The sequence below is a fragment of the Musa acuminata genome, chromosome BXJ2-6, assembly GCF_036884655.1.
Source record: "Musa acuminata AAA Group cultivar baxijiao chromosome BXJ2-6, Cavendish_Baxijiao_AAA, whole genome shotgun sequence".
Classification (NCBI taxonomy): Eukaryota; Viridiplantae; Streptophyta; class Magnoliopsida; order Zingiberales; family Musaceae; genus Musa; species Musa acuminata.
The window spans coordinates 16034874-16051522 of record NC_088343.1 but is presented as its reverse complement, the minus strand read 5'-3'; the positions used below and the strand labels follow the sequence as shown (position 1 = coordinate 16051522).

The following is a 16649-nucleotide window of genomic DNA, read 5'->3' as shown; positions in this document are numbered from 1 at the left end:
CTTAATCTTGGGGCAATCGGGCCCCTGAAAAACCTAAATTGGGCCGAATGGATCAACCCATTCGGACCCTGATTTCTGCCAGGCGGTTGAACCACCCAAGGCAGGAGGTTGCACCGCCTGGGCTCAGTCTCCGAGCAAGACTGGGAGGTGCAACCGCCCCAGCCAGGCGGTGGCACCGCCTGGGGCTCAGTCTCCGAGCGAGACTGGGCGGTGCAACCTCCCCTGACAGGAGGTGGCACCGCCTGAGCTCAGTCTTCGAGCTCTGCCAGGCAGTGCAACCGCCTCAGTCAGGAGGTGCAACCACCTGATCTCGGTCTTCGAGCTCTGTCAGGAGGTGCACCGCCCCTGACAGGAGGTAGCACCGCCTAGAGGCTTAGTCTTCGAGCTCTGCCAAGCGGTGCAACCGCTCCAGTCAGAAGGTGCAACCGTCTGATCCCGGAATTCCGGGAATTGACAGTTTTGAGCTCCAAATTTGAACTGGGTTGGGGCCTATAAATACCCCACCCATTCAGCACTGAAAGGGTATGAACTTACACCGAAATCTTGATCCTTTTGTGTGATTCTTAGAGCTCAAAATTATTGTAAAGGCCAAAAGTTCTTCTCTCTTTGTTCTTCCAAGTTCTGAGTTGTAAAGAGAGGAGAGAAAATTCTGTAAGGGTTGTCTCCTAAGCCCGTCAAAAGGAGTGAAACTGTAAAAGGGTGGTTGGCCTTCGCCTATTGAAGGCCTCTAGTTGACGTCGGTGACCTCGTCGGTGGAGGAAGCCAAAAGTGGAGTAGGTCAAGATTGACCGAACCACTCTAAATCTCGGTTTGCATTTACTTTGAGCATCTTATCTTTACTGCAAACCTCCTCAATAGCTTACTGCCTTCTGTGTTTTTACGAACGTGTTTCAAAGTTCAGTGCTTTCCGAATCGAGGTTTAAGACGCAAATCAGTTTTATCGTACGAACTTCGTATTTCAGTTTGCGCTTACGTTCTGATTTCCATTATAACTGCAAACTGACTTTATATCTTTGCTTTAACTGCATCTCGCCTTATCTCAAGTTAAAGTGGTTTACGAATAAGCTTTTATACCGAAATCGCTTTTATCGTACGAACGTCGTATTTCAGTTTGCGCTTATATTCTGATCTCCATCATAACTACAAACTGCGTTCATATCTTTGCTGGATCCCTCCTAGTCAAAAGTTGAAGTGATTTACGAATCAGCTTTCTTACCAAAATCACTTCTATCGAACGAAAGCAGTTTTCGATTTTAATCGCAGAAGGTTTTCCGCTGCACTAATTCACCCCCCCCCCCCCCCCCCCCCCTCTTAGTGCTCTTGGTCCTAACACCATCCAAATGAATCATGATTGGTATCATTGCTATATTTCTTCTTGTCGTGTACTAAAGAGAAAATTTTCCTAAATGAATCATAATTTTTTGGAACCACATTTTTTTATGATTCATAATGAATTGAGAAATTTTATGTGCTTAAATTAATATCTTGTTCTCATACAAGATTGAATGGGAGGTGATCCTATTAACTTAATATGGGAGCAATTAGGCCCTTGACAGACCCAAATTGGGCCGAATGGATCAGCCCATTCGGACCCAGATTTCCTGGCCGGCGGTGGCACCGCCCAAGAGCTCAGGAAAGCTGGGCAGTGCAACCGCCCAGGTCAAGCGGTGGTACCGCCCCTGTCAGGTAGTGGTAACGCCTAGGCTCAGTCTTCGAGCAAGATTAGGCGGTGGTACCGCCCCTATCAAGCGGTGGTACCAGTTGGGCTCAGTCTTTGAGATATAGTACCGCCCAGTTATGGTGGTAGTACCGCCAGGACCCCGGAAATCCGGGAGATGACATTTTTGAGCTCCAAATTCAAACCAATTTGGGGCCTATATAAACCCCACCCTTTCCTGCATGAAAGGGCACCAAAAATCCAATCTTACTATGTGATTTTTAGAACTCAAAAGTGTTGTATAAACTAAAAGTTCTCCTCCCTCTTTTCTTCCAAGTTTCGATCATTCAAGAGATGAGTGAAAATTCTGTAAGGGTTGTCTCCTAAGCCCGTCAAAAGGAATGAAACTGTAAAAGGGTGGTTGGCCTTCACATATTGAAGGAAGGCCTCTAGTGGACGTCGATGACATCATCGGAAGAGGAAGCCAAAAGTGGATGTAGGTTAAGATTGACCGAACCACTCTAAAATTGTGGTGCTCTCTGGTTTACGTTTTTCTTGCTGCTTACCTTACTACAAACCTCCATATGTGCTTTACTTCCTTATTACTTTTGATGCACTCCTTTACGAACTCGCTTTCAAGTTAAGTTTCCAAAAACGGTTTTACGTCGGAAACGATTTCATCGTACGAATGTAGTTTTAATCGTCGCTTTTCGCTGCACTAATTCACCACCGCCCCCTCCCCCCCCTCTTATTGCTTTTGATCCTAACAATTGGTATCAGAGCAAGGTTATTTCTCACTTGGATTAACACCTAAGAGAAATGGCTCTTTTTGGCAACCAAGAGGGTCACTCTCTCATTCGTCCTCCCTTCTTCAATGGGACGGACTATACTTATTGAAAAACTCGATTGAGAGTTTTCTTGCTTTCATTGGATTTAAATTTATGGAATATTATCGAGAATAGTTTTCGAATGTCTTCTTTTCTAATGAACTATTGGAATGATTTGGAAAAGAAGATGTTTTCTTTAAATGCTAGAGCTATGAATGCTCTATTTTGTACCTTAGACAAAAACAAGTTTAATTGGGTTTCTATGTGCGAAACGAGTTTCGATATTTGGCGCACTCTTGAAATCACATACGAAGGCACAAGTAGTGTAAAAGATTCTAAAGTAAATTTTTTGATGCATGATTTTGAGCTTTTTCGAATGAAGCCGAGCGAAACCATTGTTGACATGTATACTTATTTTACGGATGTCGTCAATGGTTTAAAAGCTCTTGGCAAATATTTCTCGAATTTTGAACTTGTTAGTAAAGTTTTACGATCACTTTCTAAAACTTGGGAATCAAAAGTAACGGCAATACAAGAAACAAAAGATTTAAATATTTTTTCACTCAAAGAACTTATCGGTTTATTGATGACATATGAAATTATGTGCAATGCACATGATGAACATGATGAACAAAACCACCTTCCAAAGAATAGGAAGGATTTGGGACATAGAACATTTGAAGACCACTCGAGCATAAGCTCAAGTGATGATGAACAAGAACTACTCACTAAGAAATTTAAAAAAATAAAAAAATAAAAATTTAAGAACAAAAAGAATGGAACTACTTGCTTTGAACGTAAGAAGAAGAATACAAAGTGGGATGAATCGAGCTTCTCCGAAGGCAAGGAGAAAATCAAGAAAGGCAAGGTGGCAAACTATGCCTTAATGATATTCAACAATGAGGTAATCAAAACCCCCTTAATTTATTTCGAAATTACATGATGCTTTCTATAATGCATTTTCTTTTTTAGTATAGAATTTGTTTTCTTAAAAATTGTATATTTAAATAATATAATGAAAATGCTAATGAATTAGGATTATGCTTATCATGCTTACCTTTCTAATGATTTTAAAAATAATCATGAAAAATGCATATCTTATGATAAACAAACAAAAAGATTTTTGATTGAAAATATAAAATCATGCTTGATGATTTAATAATGCATAATGATGTTTTAATACCATGATTGATGATTTTATTTTATGCATGAGATTTTAAAGTTATACATGATGATTTTTATGGTTTATTGATCTTAATGGTTTTTATGACGGAATTTATTTTTCGATTCTAAACGATTGATGATATATATTCTTTTTGACAAAGGCATGCTTTTATGAAACAACTAAATAGAGAAAATTATTTTTCTTGAAAATTCTTTTTCTCTATCTTATTGACTTTGATGAATCTATTTTATCATCTTTTTATGAATCTCTTGAAAATGATTTTGATTTGATGATTTGAATTTGAATGGGCTTTATCTTGATTTTTTGAGATTTAAAACTTGAGATTTACTCTATAAAAATCGAGATCTTTTATCCTCAATATTTTTTTTTGCCATCTACCATCCAAATGAATCATGATTGGTATCATTGCTATATTTTTTCTTGTCGTGTACTAAAGAGAAAATTTTCCTAAATGAATCATAATTTTTTGGAACCACATTTTTTTATGATTCATAATGAATTGAGAAATTTTATATGCTTAAATTAATATCTTGTTCTCATACAAGATTGAATGAATTTTATCTATATCATGATCTCCTAAGAATTCCTTTTATTTTTTATTTAAAGAGGAGATGTGTCAAAATGAATCATGTCTTTTGGTATTCAAGTGATTTTATCTTTCATGACATGATGTGATTGTATTTATGGCTTGTATGTCTTGAAATGATCAAAATAAATCATGTTCTTCCCTTCTTCTTTCTTGTTTACAATGATAAAATGGGGAGAATTTTTTATCATGCATAGAAGGATATAATTGTTATAATGAGAATTTTACACTATTACATGCCTTAATAACATGTTGAAAATTATGTGTTTTGGATACAAAAATTTTTATGATGATGAGCATGTTTTATCTTCATGATTGTGTTTGAAAATCTATAGCAAAACCATGTCCGAATACATGAAAGTGTTAAATTTCATTTTCGAATTTTCTTGATCCTAACATGATTTAGTATTTCTCTTTCGGACTTAATGTAGCTTTCATAAGCATATGTCATATCGAGTTTGTTTCATTTCATTGATTTTTGACATATGGAATCAATTAACAAATGCATCTCTCTTAGATTTATCATGTGAAAAATATTTTTTTCGAAAAATGGATTTGATGAAATGATCCCTTTTTATGAATTCCTTCTTGAAAAAGGAAGATCTTTTTTAACATTTGCAAGGATTTGATTCACATACATATCTTGATCCTTGCAAAAATGAAGCTTGATCCTTGCAAAAATGGATTTGATCCTTGCAAAAATGAAAATAAATATTTGTATCATGTTTGATGATCTTACATTTTAATAATATGCATGATGAGTTGCAATGATGATTGATACTTTACCTTTGTCATAATATGAAAATTGATATAAGGGTCTTCCCTTCTTTTTGACAATGATAAAGGGGGAGCAAGAATTTCTAACGTGGACATCATGAAAAGAGGCATACTAGCTAGCTTGCACAATTCAAGACGAAAGCAAAAATTACACTTCTCAAAAGAGAAGAAATTGCTATCTTGAACATCACCGATAATTGTTAGCTTGAAATCTCAATAAAATGCAAAAATGTTCTATCTTACCTATCTCAAGATGCTAAACATGCTAAACTTGCACTTTGCAACGAAAGCAAAATTGTGAGCTCAAACATTGCAAAGGAAGCAAAAATTTGCAAACTTGCAACTTGCATATTTCAAGAAGCAAGAGTTGCCTTCTTGAACATCTCAAAATGGCTAGCTTGCATGTTGTAAAATTTTTGCTAGCTTGCATTATGATAAAACTGAAAATTATATTACGATTTGAACTCCTACTTTTAAAAACATTAGAATTGGAACCTCTCCTTTTTGTTGATGACAAAGGGGGAGAAGTATGATGTTATGTATAAGTTTATGCATGGAGAAGTATGATATTATGTATAAGTTTATGCATAAGTTCATGATGACGTGTTACAAGTATTCATGATGAATATTGCAATGACTTGAATTCAGTTTGAATTCAAGGTTCTATCAGTATGGCATATTGATAGAGGGAGTTTGTTTAAACTCCGGGAGTTAAGTTTAACTCCGTCATCAATTGGTTGTCATCATCAAAAAGGGGGAGATTGTTGAATCTCGTATTTTGTTGATGAAACCAATTGACAATTGTATTTATGTTTTAATCTGTATTTTGAGTGACGCAGGATGCTTTGATCAGGATGAGACAATTAAAGCAGAAAAAATCATGTTGGGCCGGAGGAGCATATCAGAAGATTGGAGGTCGGGCTGGTAGATCGGTCGACGTATCGACAGAAGGCTTCGGGCCGTGGATTCGGGCATCAGGCCAAGAAGAGCAGGTATTGCGCCAAGGATATCGAAGTTGCAGAGTTAACTGGCCGATTGGGCAATAGGCCGCAGGAGAGGACGATGCGCCGAAGAATCAGACGAAGCGTCGAGAGACCAATGACATGTCGGACAACTTGATTAATGCTTAGTATTAATTGTCTAGATCGAAGTTTGTTTTAGATGTGCAGGATTAACTACGATGGCAGTAAGACATACAGCAGAAGTTGCGCCGGAGTCAAGACCATGATCACGTTGGGGGTTCGAGAGTTCAACGGAAGTCCGGACGGTCGTCGGAGGTTCTGCGGGAACAAATCCGAGAAGTCCAGGAGCTTGCCAAAGAAGCTCGTCGGAACTCGCCAAGTGGATCGTCGCAAGTCCAGGAGTTTGCCGGAAGTCCGCTGGAGCATCGTCGAGGGTTCGTAGGATGTTCGTCGGAAGCTCGCCGGAAGAAGCGATTGACGCACCGGAGCAAGTTACAGTAAATGTCTTAAGAAATATCGTAGTTAGCATGTAGATTAAGCTAGGAATGGGAGGAGATCCCATTAACTTAATCTGGGGGCAATTGGGCCCTTGACAGACCCAAATTGGGCCGAATGGATTGGCTCATTCGGACCCAGATTTTCTAGCCGGGGGTGGCACCGCCCAAGAGCTTAGGAAAGCTGGGCGGTGCAACCACCCAGGTCAGGTGGTGGTACCGCTTGGGCTCAGTCTCCGAGCGAGACTGGGCGGTGGTACCGCCCCTGTCAGGCGATGGTACCGCCTGAGCTTGGTCTCCGAGAGGTAGTACTACCCAGTTACGGCGGTAGTACCACCAGGACCCTGAAAATCCGGGAGATGACATTTTTGAGTTCCAAATTCAAACCAGTTTGGGGCCTATATAAACCCTACCCTTTCCTGAATGAAAGGGTACCAAAAATCCAATCTTACTCTGTGATTTTTAGAGCTCAAAAGTGTTGTATAAGCTAAAAGTTCTCCTACTTCTTTTCTTCTAAGTTTTGATCATTCAAGAGAGGAGTGAAAATTCTATAAGGGTTGTCTCCTAAGCCCGTCAAAAGGAGTGAAACTGTAAAAGGGCGGGTGGCCTTCGCCTATTGAAGGAAGGCCTCTAGTGGACGTCGGTGATCTCGTCGGAAGTGGAAGCCAAAAGTGGATGTAAGTCAAGATTTATCGAACTACTCTAAAATTACGGTGCTCTCTAGTTTACATTTCTTCTTGCTGCTTACCTTACTGCAAACCTCTATATGTGCTTTACTTCCTTATTACTTTTGCTGCACTCCTTTACGAACTCGCTTTCAAGTTAAGTTTTCGAAAACAGTTTTACGTCGGAAACGATTTCATCGTACGAACGCAGTTTTAATCGTCGAAAATTTTTCGCTGCACTAATTCACCACCCCCCCCCCCCCCCCCTTCTTAGTCTTCATATCTTACATTTCTTATGAGATGAGTATTATCATTATCATAAGATTCTTTTTTACATTTATATTTTTATTTAAGATAGGATATTCATTTACCGAGGATTGATTATTCAAAATCTCTCGCAATAAAATTTTGAGAGGCACAACCGAAAAAATTGAAGTTGATCATTTCCTTAAGACATTAGTTTGATGATGATTATCGATTTCACGATGCAAAACCTCATCTAACAAATTTTAAGATATCCTAATTTTTTAAGATGTCATCGATGTATCCTGTAAGATCCATCGAACCCCTCTTAAACTTAAGTTAGTATTGCTATAAAGTATTCAATGTCTCAAAATCATGGAGTTTTCTTGTAACAGAAATACTTCGATTTATAGTATAGCATCTCTAGTCAAATGACCAATTCTCTGTATCAAATATTATACAAGAAAATATTAAAAAAATTTAATATGCTTAACGATAATTAAACCAGAACTAACAAATCTAAACACAATTGTCCAATTTATATACCAAGAACATAGTGAATTGGTCATGATATTTTGTAATTTATGGGAATACATATGCAGATATACAAATGATTCATTTGCAGAGAACCAAAGAACCCTAATTACACACATAGAACATTGCCTTTTGCTTCTTCTTGATCTTTCACACTAGTTCTTCTGTGCATGTCACCAAAGAAACAAACACTTGGATTCAGGTTGCCTACACTGATGTCATCTATTCAATTCTTGGGGCATATTGGCACATGCAAATAAACCTAGTTTTTGCCATCCAATGTTGACCTGGATTAAGGAGAAACTTGTCATTTGATAAAAAGAATAAAGGAAAAAATGGATGCATAATATACTACTGCTAAAGAACAAGTCCATCATCATCATCATCATTCTGCTGTCTGCTCTCCCTGCAACTTGCTCATGATTGGCTCTGTTCATACAGCTAACAGCCTGTTGGAAAGTACTAAAAGTCTCGTTTCTCACCTTAGCTTTCCTCCGGTTTCTGCAACGTAGACATGTGAATTTGCAGCTCAGATAGAGATATATGACAAAAGTCCACAAGCATACTGCTGGCTAAGCAGCTTTGGAATATCAAGTAATGGGCCAAGTCAAATTTTATCTTGGCATCTTCCACCGTTACCGGGATCTCAGCAGATGCCACTGTAACACAAAAAGATCATCTGAATCAATGGAGAGTGCCTCTTCTCCACTGCATTTGATGCTCCCTAAACCATGAAAGAAATTCAAGCATGTAATCTAAATATGATGTACTTTTTGTTATCAGCCATCAGAAACAGCATAGCCAGGAATACAAATGCCACCACCATCATGTGAGTACATGAGAAGGGGAAAACACAGGAAAACTTCTCCAGCAATTCTCACCAACAAAAGGACAGCTTGCTGAGCATCAACACCGAAAGAAACGAAGAGCCAAAATCCTCCAACGAACTGCTCCCATCATCCCAGCTATGATGAGTTCTACTAGGAAAGCTTGCTAAGCAAAAGCATGGAGATCTCCTAAATGTTATAATGAAGACATGCATGTCATCATAAAAAACATATCAGTGAACAGAAATGCACAAAGAGATAGAAAGAACAAATTAGGAGTAATCAACAAGAAGAAAACACAAAAACACAGTATACAAAAAGATAAGTCATTCCCACAGCTTGCTACTATTTGGAGGACTTCACGATTAGGAGACTTGTTGTTGAAGATGAACATGACAAATATTCGAACAGAATCTAACAAGCAAGCTGCTGCTTTCTCCCCATTGTTTCTACACAACCTGTGACACAACCTAAATGCAAAGAATACTCACCACCTCCTGCTTTATCATCGGAAGAAGACACTTGGTTCATCATCTTATCTTCGATCTTGCCTTCTTCGAGGATCGATTTGTAGACGCAGCATCGCCGAAAGCTGCGGATTTGGCGCTTCCCGGTGACAATTCACTCGGGATGGTGGGATTTGCTGAGGCAGTCGAGGCCTTCCGTTCGGCTCCTCACCGTCCTAAGGAAGACCTCCCGCACCTGGCGCTCCAGTTGTTCTAAGCCGTCTTTCATGGTGTTGCAGACCTCCGCTAGCTCTTCCACCCCCTGCCTCAGCTCCGTCTCCTTCCCCTCCGTCCATGGGAAGTCAACCGGGTCCAGCAACTCTGTCAGGTGGCGGATGCACTTCTCCATATGATGGATCTCCTTTAGCATCCCGCATGAGCTCTTCCTCTCCTTCCTTTTTGATTCCTCGAAGATTCGGTCGTGAAGCGACGTGATGGAGGCGGCCCAGGAGAAGTTCCGGGGAACCCAGAAGTGGGTCTGGAGGCCGCGGTCCTGACACGGGATCGCCGCCACGAGCGCCCACATCACGAAGAAGAGCACAGAGCTCATGGTGAAGACGGGGACGGCGAGGCCGTTGGTGGCGGTAACCTCGTTGCCCCTAGGAGGGGTGAGATTGTTTCCGATCGCTTGGAGCTGCCGCGCGGCGGACCACGACCGGGAGACGCTCCAAGAGAGGGAACGGTGGTGCCCCGAGGAGGATACGGCGGCCCCACCGCTGCCGGCTCGGCGGTGGTGGGGCGGCTCCTTGCCGGCGCGGCCGAAGGAGCGATTGCGGAGGGTCAGGACGGACCCGCCGCCGGCCTCCTTCTCGTCGATCATGAGGATGGCGAGTTCAGTGAGGGCCTTGCGGGCGCGGCGGAGCTGGCCCTCGCCGAGGGTCCGGCCGCCGCCGCTGAGAGCGGCGAGGGCGATCTCGAGGTGCCGGCGCCACCGACGGAGCTGGTCGATGCCGTCGCGGACGGCATTGCAGACGTCGAGGGCCTTGACGGCGCGGTCAAAGTAGTCGGAGAGGAGGCGGTCAAGGGGGGGGCGGGAGAGGTTCACCCGCCGGCCCTGGCTGCAGCCGAAGAGGATCCCGCGAAACTCCTCCTGGCAGACGAGGAAGCCGTCGAGCAGCTTGCGGACCCAGGCGAGGGAGAGCAGATCGTCGTCAGAGGAAGAGAGGTCAAGGAAGAGGTCGGCGACGCGCTTCTGGAGGGCATCGAGATCATCGAGGTCGAGGGCGGCGGGGTCATGGTGTCGGCCGGCGTGAACGGTGTGCACCTGGTCGCGGCGGATGCTGAGGATGGAACGCCCGATGGAGGCAAAGGGGAGGGACGAACCCTGGTAGTCCATCGTCGGCATGATCACCACCGACGACGACAACAAATCCTCTTAAACACTTCTCAGAGAATTGAACCGGGGGAAAATTCGAACCTTGGGGGGCAAGGAAACGGAGTTGGGTTCGGGAAAGGGGTTGATGGGGATGGGGTAAAAATAAGAGTCGTCCAAGGAGCGAGAGAGAGATAACGAGTGGGAACGCACACGAGTGGTCTTGCGGGGAGGCAAGTCTGTGAGAATGGACCGGGTCCGGTCTATACGGCATCGGTATGTCGAATCGGTCTCGGGAACGAGTCCGGTCCAATCTCTCGCTCGTGCGTCGAATTGGTCACGGGAAAGGTGTCTGCCTCCTCTGTCCGTCCCACGCGATTTCCTGTCGCGGCCAAGGCAGGGTTCCGCGGCTCGCCTCATGATGGTGACGCAATGCAGTTCCGTTCTGACGTCAACGGTTTGGCTTATGATTGGGTGTTTTCTGTTGTTCTCCGGACACGGGATCCTTGATAACCTTGTCTGATATAAGAAGATATGATTCCAATTCCATACCAAATCAGACACCAAAAGACAGTTCCCTGCATGTTTTAATTTACATGAGTTGGGAGTTGATACACATATTTAATACTATCATATCAACTATTGTAATTGCTGCAAATAAGTAGGTTGCAAATCATGCAAATTATGATTATTATATTTGGGAATCTGACCAGAGAGAGGGAGAAATGTGGGACAATCCAAACGACGATGATTGGTTATTTGGTGATGACATTTCATCCAAGACAGACAACTTGTCTTGGGTAGCGAAGACAGCAGGACATAATACAGCTTGAACTCCACTCTGTCAAGGTCAAAAGTGTTGGTGGCATGCAGAGGGATGATAAGCCATGCAACGTATTCCCACATGGGCATCCAGCTCAGCTGCATTGCTTGTTCTTTACTCCTTGTGGGTGATTGCATGCATGAAGCATTCCAAATCTTTTTCTTCTGCCCTTCCCCTTCTTAATTGGACCACAGAGAGATGTCAGAACACGATCCGAACCAAATTATTAGAATACCTTTGACTTGAGAGGGGACAAAATGAACATGGTGTGAATGGGAAGGCGAAATTGGTTAGAGGACAAACAACTGCAGAAGTCTTCCATGTGACAGACACCGCTGGGCAGAGCCTATTAGCCTAAATAATACAGGCCCCAACCAAACTTGAGACATAGGACATTCAATGACACATTGATGCGTTCCTGGTTGGCATGTTATGACAACATGCTTGCGTGATGGCCATTTAGCTTGGTTTGCCTTCGACCTTGAGAGCACGTCACAACAGGAAGCCATGCCCAGCCACTCTTCTGTAGGTTGACTTGATGTTGTTGGTATTTTTGGTCAATCAGGATTTGATGCATGAAAGTCCAATCAATCCCTCTCCAGAGATGGTAACAGACAATATTTTCTCATTCAATATTAACGGGATATGTCATGTTTATATAATATTTAAAGAGAATATTTTTTGTATCTGATTTTTTTAATATTTTTAATTATCGATGATTCTCAGATATGTTCTCATATGAAGCATATAAAATAAAACTTTTTCACTCAATAATAATTACAGAGATAAGGGTTTTTTTTTTATTTTTTACTCCCAGAGAAATTCTTATCTTTTCATAGATTATAATAATTCCATCACATCATGCTGATAATTAAGACTGATCATATCACGACTCATCTGCAAAACCAAGAAAATAAGGACAAGAGATCAATGAGGTAGTATTAAAAAAATAGTAATAATAATCTTAAAGTAACTCAATTTAATCCCACTAAATTGAGTGGGATTAGCATCTCTGCTTTCTCGGCCCGGAGCAGCTCTCAGTAATGGCCATGTCAGGTTCAGTGCACTTCGGCACCAAAACCAGTGTTGCTGTAGAAAAATGGAGTATCACTCTGTGTGATGCTGCATCAGAATCCATTCTCCTTTTAGCTGTGCTTAACGAAGCGTCTCTCTCTGTCTCTAACATGCATTTCTTTCTCACCAAAGAGGTGGTAGTATGTTAGTGTTGCCACTGCATGTAATACCTTACAGGTCACCCTGCACAACTACTTCCCCGAGTGAGCTAAACCGCACCCTTTTGCCTGTCGCAGCATGATCTCGTTTCATGAACTGTATCTCTAGTTTCTGTCACTTCTCTTTCGTTAAATTCGAGTTCACTTAAGCTTTAGCAGGGACTCCGGTGATGGAGAAGACGAAGCTTTGCCTGGTTGTCCTTCTGATAAGGGTTATATACGCAGGCATGCAGATCATCATCAAGGCGGCATTCGATGGTGGCATGAACACCGCAGTCTTTGTCTTCTACAGGCAACTAATTGCCACCCTTTCTTGGTGCCAGTTGCGCTTGTGGTGGAAAGGTGCTTGTTGGCTATACCTCGTGATGCTTCTTGCTGTCACCGAGCTGTACTGTTTGCTTTTAATGTGCGATTTATATCTCAGGAAGAGAGCTCCAGCCCTGTCATTCTGGTTGGCCTTCAAGATGTTCATGCTTGCTTTAGTTGGGTGAGCAATTAGCCGAAGAACGAATTCAATCACTTCTGTTCAAAGTTTCAAACTCATCTGTGTTCATTGTTTCCTTTTCTCAGGCTTGCTGGGACTCTATATTTGTACTCCGTCGCTCTGGATTACACTTCAGCAGCGCTGGCATCTGCAGCAATAAATTCCATCCCGGTGACTACCTTCATTTTGGCAGTAATATTTAGGTGAGATTTCCTTTGTTGTTAGGAATTTTCATATGATGATGATTGCGAGAACACGAGTAGTGCCCTTGGTCTCATCTGCAACAACAGGACGGAGAAGGTGAAGGTAAAGAGGCACTCAGGGATCGCGAAGCTCTGCGGAGCAGGACTGTGCATTGCAGGCGCTTTGACCATAGCTTTCTACAGAGGACCTCGTTTGAACCACTTGAATCGCCATCACGTCCTTACGAGTGGGAATCAAGCTCAGGTTCATCCTCATCCCTACAGCAGATGGGTCTTGGGGACCTTCCTCATGATCGTCTCCAACCTGACATGGTCACTGTGGCTCGTCTTACAGGTCTCTCTCTCTCTCTCTCTCTCTCTCTCTCTCTCTCTCTCTCTCCCGTAGAGTGCTTTACCTGATCTTTAATTTGACGCAGGAACCATTGCTGAAGCAGTATCCTTCAGAACTCATGTTCACCACTCTGCAAAGCCTCTTCAGCGCCATCCAAACATTCTTCATCACTCTGGCGATCGAAAGGGACTTCTCGCGGTGGAAGCTGAGCCTCGACATGGGACTCATCTCAGTGGCCTACTGCGTACGTGACTAGATCGTCTCTCAACGCGTTCATCCACGAGTTCTTAAGCTAGCACAAATCTTGACACACACGATGCTTGACAGGGCATCGTCGTCACCGGGCTCGCATTCTTCCTGCAGTCATGGACGATACAGAGACGAGGCCCTGTTTTCTTGGCCCTATCAGCTCCACTGACGATGATCATCATCATGATGCTCTCGCCTTTCCTCCCCGGAGTCTTCGTCGATTTGGGGAGGTACGCATTTGTCTGCAACTGCTCTGGCAACACAACTCACTGCCGGCCGCCATGCAATGACGACGACATCTTGTTGCAGCGTCCTTGGTGGAGTTCTCATGGTTGGGGGCCTTTACAGCGTCCTGTGGGGAAAGAGAAGGGAGCAGAAAGAGGAAGAAAACCCAACAGCGAAAGATACCAAAGTTTGCTTGGAGGAGAAAGAAATGGCATCACCAAGAGAACTTCGATGAACATGATTCTGGAATCGTTGACATGCATAGAATATGTGATAATGTACCCCTTGCCAAACAACATAATCTATTAAGTGTTATTATTACATTGAGGCCGTTGACTATCGAGTCAGCTTGACATGATTCAGTGTTGATAGTAAACTATTATAACTATTATAAAGAGTTGACTGAGGGAGCGAATTGGTATGGGGGGAACGAACCATCTTGCCCGAGAAAGAGTCATCTGGCAGTACTTCTTTGTCGTGTCAAGAATCCTGACATTACTTGATGTAAGTCAAAGGGATGGGGAGGAAAAAGTTAGCAGTTGTTAGGAAAGTGTGGTGTTCACCCGTTTGCTCCGATTTGGCTTAGGAGTCGATTTTTATATCTAATGCTCGTTGTTAGTGAGAGTTCCCCCTACCTTGCTCGTCAGGGATCATTAATGGAGATGGTTTATTGACGCGTCATCCTGAGGTCGGCATCAATGTTGGGCGATTAGGATGATATTCCCTATTCGACCTTTTAGTCGTTTTAAGTCAAACAGGAAGTCATCTCTCCTTTGGTCATCCGGAACGAAGATGTGGGGGAGTGGAGCCATTCCATTGGCCATTAATGTAGGGGAGTTCCATTAGTGCAGGTTATCATTTTTTAAATTCAAAGTTTATTTCGATATGACATATAGATAGGGGGTTTAGTTAAAACTCCATCATCAATCATCAATTGGTTGTAATCATAAAAAAAGGGAGAAATTATTGAATCCCGAATTTTGATAATGAAATCAATTGATGAGTTTATGATCTAATTAGTGTTTGAGAAAAATGACGTACAACTAACTTCGATCATGGAAAGATAAATCGATTGAAGTAGGAGAATCAAACGTTAGCCCGGAGTGGATCATGTTAGAGATCAGACATCAGGCCAGAAGGATCGGGCATTGCGCCAAGATCGGATATTGTGGGAGGTCAATATTATAGGAAAATCTTGGGGGACGACATCATATACATAGCTGAAGAATATAAAAATAAATTTCAAATTCTCAAAGATATGTTCAACGTCGTATGAAGATTGGTGCATAAAAATTCGTGAAACTTAAAACTTCGTATAAGATAGAATATATTACCTAGGGAGATCGTATATCCTGAATCCCTATAGATCTCTAGGAGAGATAAAGGAGGTCAAGTGCTCTCCTCTCTAGTAGTGATCCACACAGCATGGCTGCAATGACGCTCCTTAAAAGTCCAAGCCTACTCTGAGATAGAGAGGGGGAGGAGAATAGGAGAGGCAACCAAAAAGCTTTAACCTATGAACCACTGATTTCATCCTATTTATAAAGTCCTCTATCAACTTAACCATAATGGATCTTGCCATATTGGGTATTGGATCTCCATTCAACTATCCAAGCCTCTCAGATTAGTGAATCTCTGTCCAATAATTTATCATTGGCTCTTATTGGATCTCATCCATAAAATCCAATAATTTAGTAGCTTATTGGACATCCAATAAGATAGGGGCTCCGTCGAATATCTCATATTCGAACATCTATTCATCGTAACGTCTACCATATGTGTGTGACCCTCTAGGCCCAATATCGAGCTGGCCGTGAGCCATACCTATCAGAACTCCGTTTGGCTCAATGAATTGTTATCTCCATAATAATTCACTTGACTCATCGACTATGGACGTACTATGCCACTACGCCGCAATCCCTAGATGATACAACGGAATCCAATATATTGAATATGTTTGCCCTCAGTTACTGTATACATATAATCCCTCATCCATCTAATACCCCAAAGACTTCATACTTGGCATAGTGTTGTCAGACCTATCTGGTTTCTACTCGAGTCTCGTTCTAATCGGATTCTCCCAGAAAACTCTTTCTCTCTTAATCCGAATGACCATGGCCAGGGATTTATCTAAGAAAGAATACATGAGACATTTCTCTCACAACATTGAGAATAGATGATTATTTATCGACATTCAATAGTCCTTGTAAGGTTGGCTATCACTCCCGATGACCGATTGTGTTAGATTTGAAACCTCCTAACCTATAAGTCTCGTATCAAAGAGTGGAGTACTCATACAGGACATCCTTGGCACCTAATGTCTAAAGACCAGATACACCATTAGGACTACGGAATCACTGTCTCACAATAAGGCATCATCAACCATGCAGCATTCTATAAGCGGATCAATCAATGAACTCATTCTCCAATAAACACCTGTACTGTATCCCTAGTGTCCCTACACGAGCAGGTATGAGACCAACTATATTCATCATATGGATGGGTATATAACACACCAGTCTGTTT

At 42.2% G+C, this 16649-nt stretch overlaps 2 protein-coding genes across 2 annotated transcripts; one reads left to right on the top strand and one right to left on the bottom strand.

Annotated features, from left to right (window-relative positions):
- Nucleotides 1–8611: 8611 nt before the first annotated feature.
- LOC135615103 (protein BYPASS1-LIKE-like) lies at nt 8612–10750 on the bottom strand. The gene is made up of 2 exons (XM_065113164.1): nt 9250–10750; nt 8612–8947 (listed from the first exon to the last, which is right to left on the bottom strand). Exon 1 carries the CDS (start codon nt 10607–10609, stop codon nt 9380–9382), a length of 1230 nt encoding a protein of 409 aa, XP_064969236.1. The 5' UTR covers nt 10610–10750; the 3' UTR covers nt 8612–8947; nt 9250–9379.
- Nucleotides 10751–12801: 2051 nt separating this feature from the next.
- LOC103988516 (WAT1-related protein At5g64700-like) lies at nt 12802–14468 on the top strand. Its single transcript, XM_065110904.1, has 7 exons — nt 12802–12947; nt 13056–13118; nt 13202–13318; nt 13406–13652; nt 13735–13893; nt 13977–14128; nt 14208–14468. The coding sequence occupies exons 1-7, from the start codon at nt 12802–12804 to the stop codon at nt 14356–14358; spliced, it is 1035 nt and encodes a 344-aa protein (XP_064966976.1). The 3' UTR covers nt 14359–14468.
- The last annotated feature ends 2181 nt before the right edge of the window (nt 14469–16649 follow it).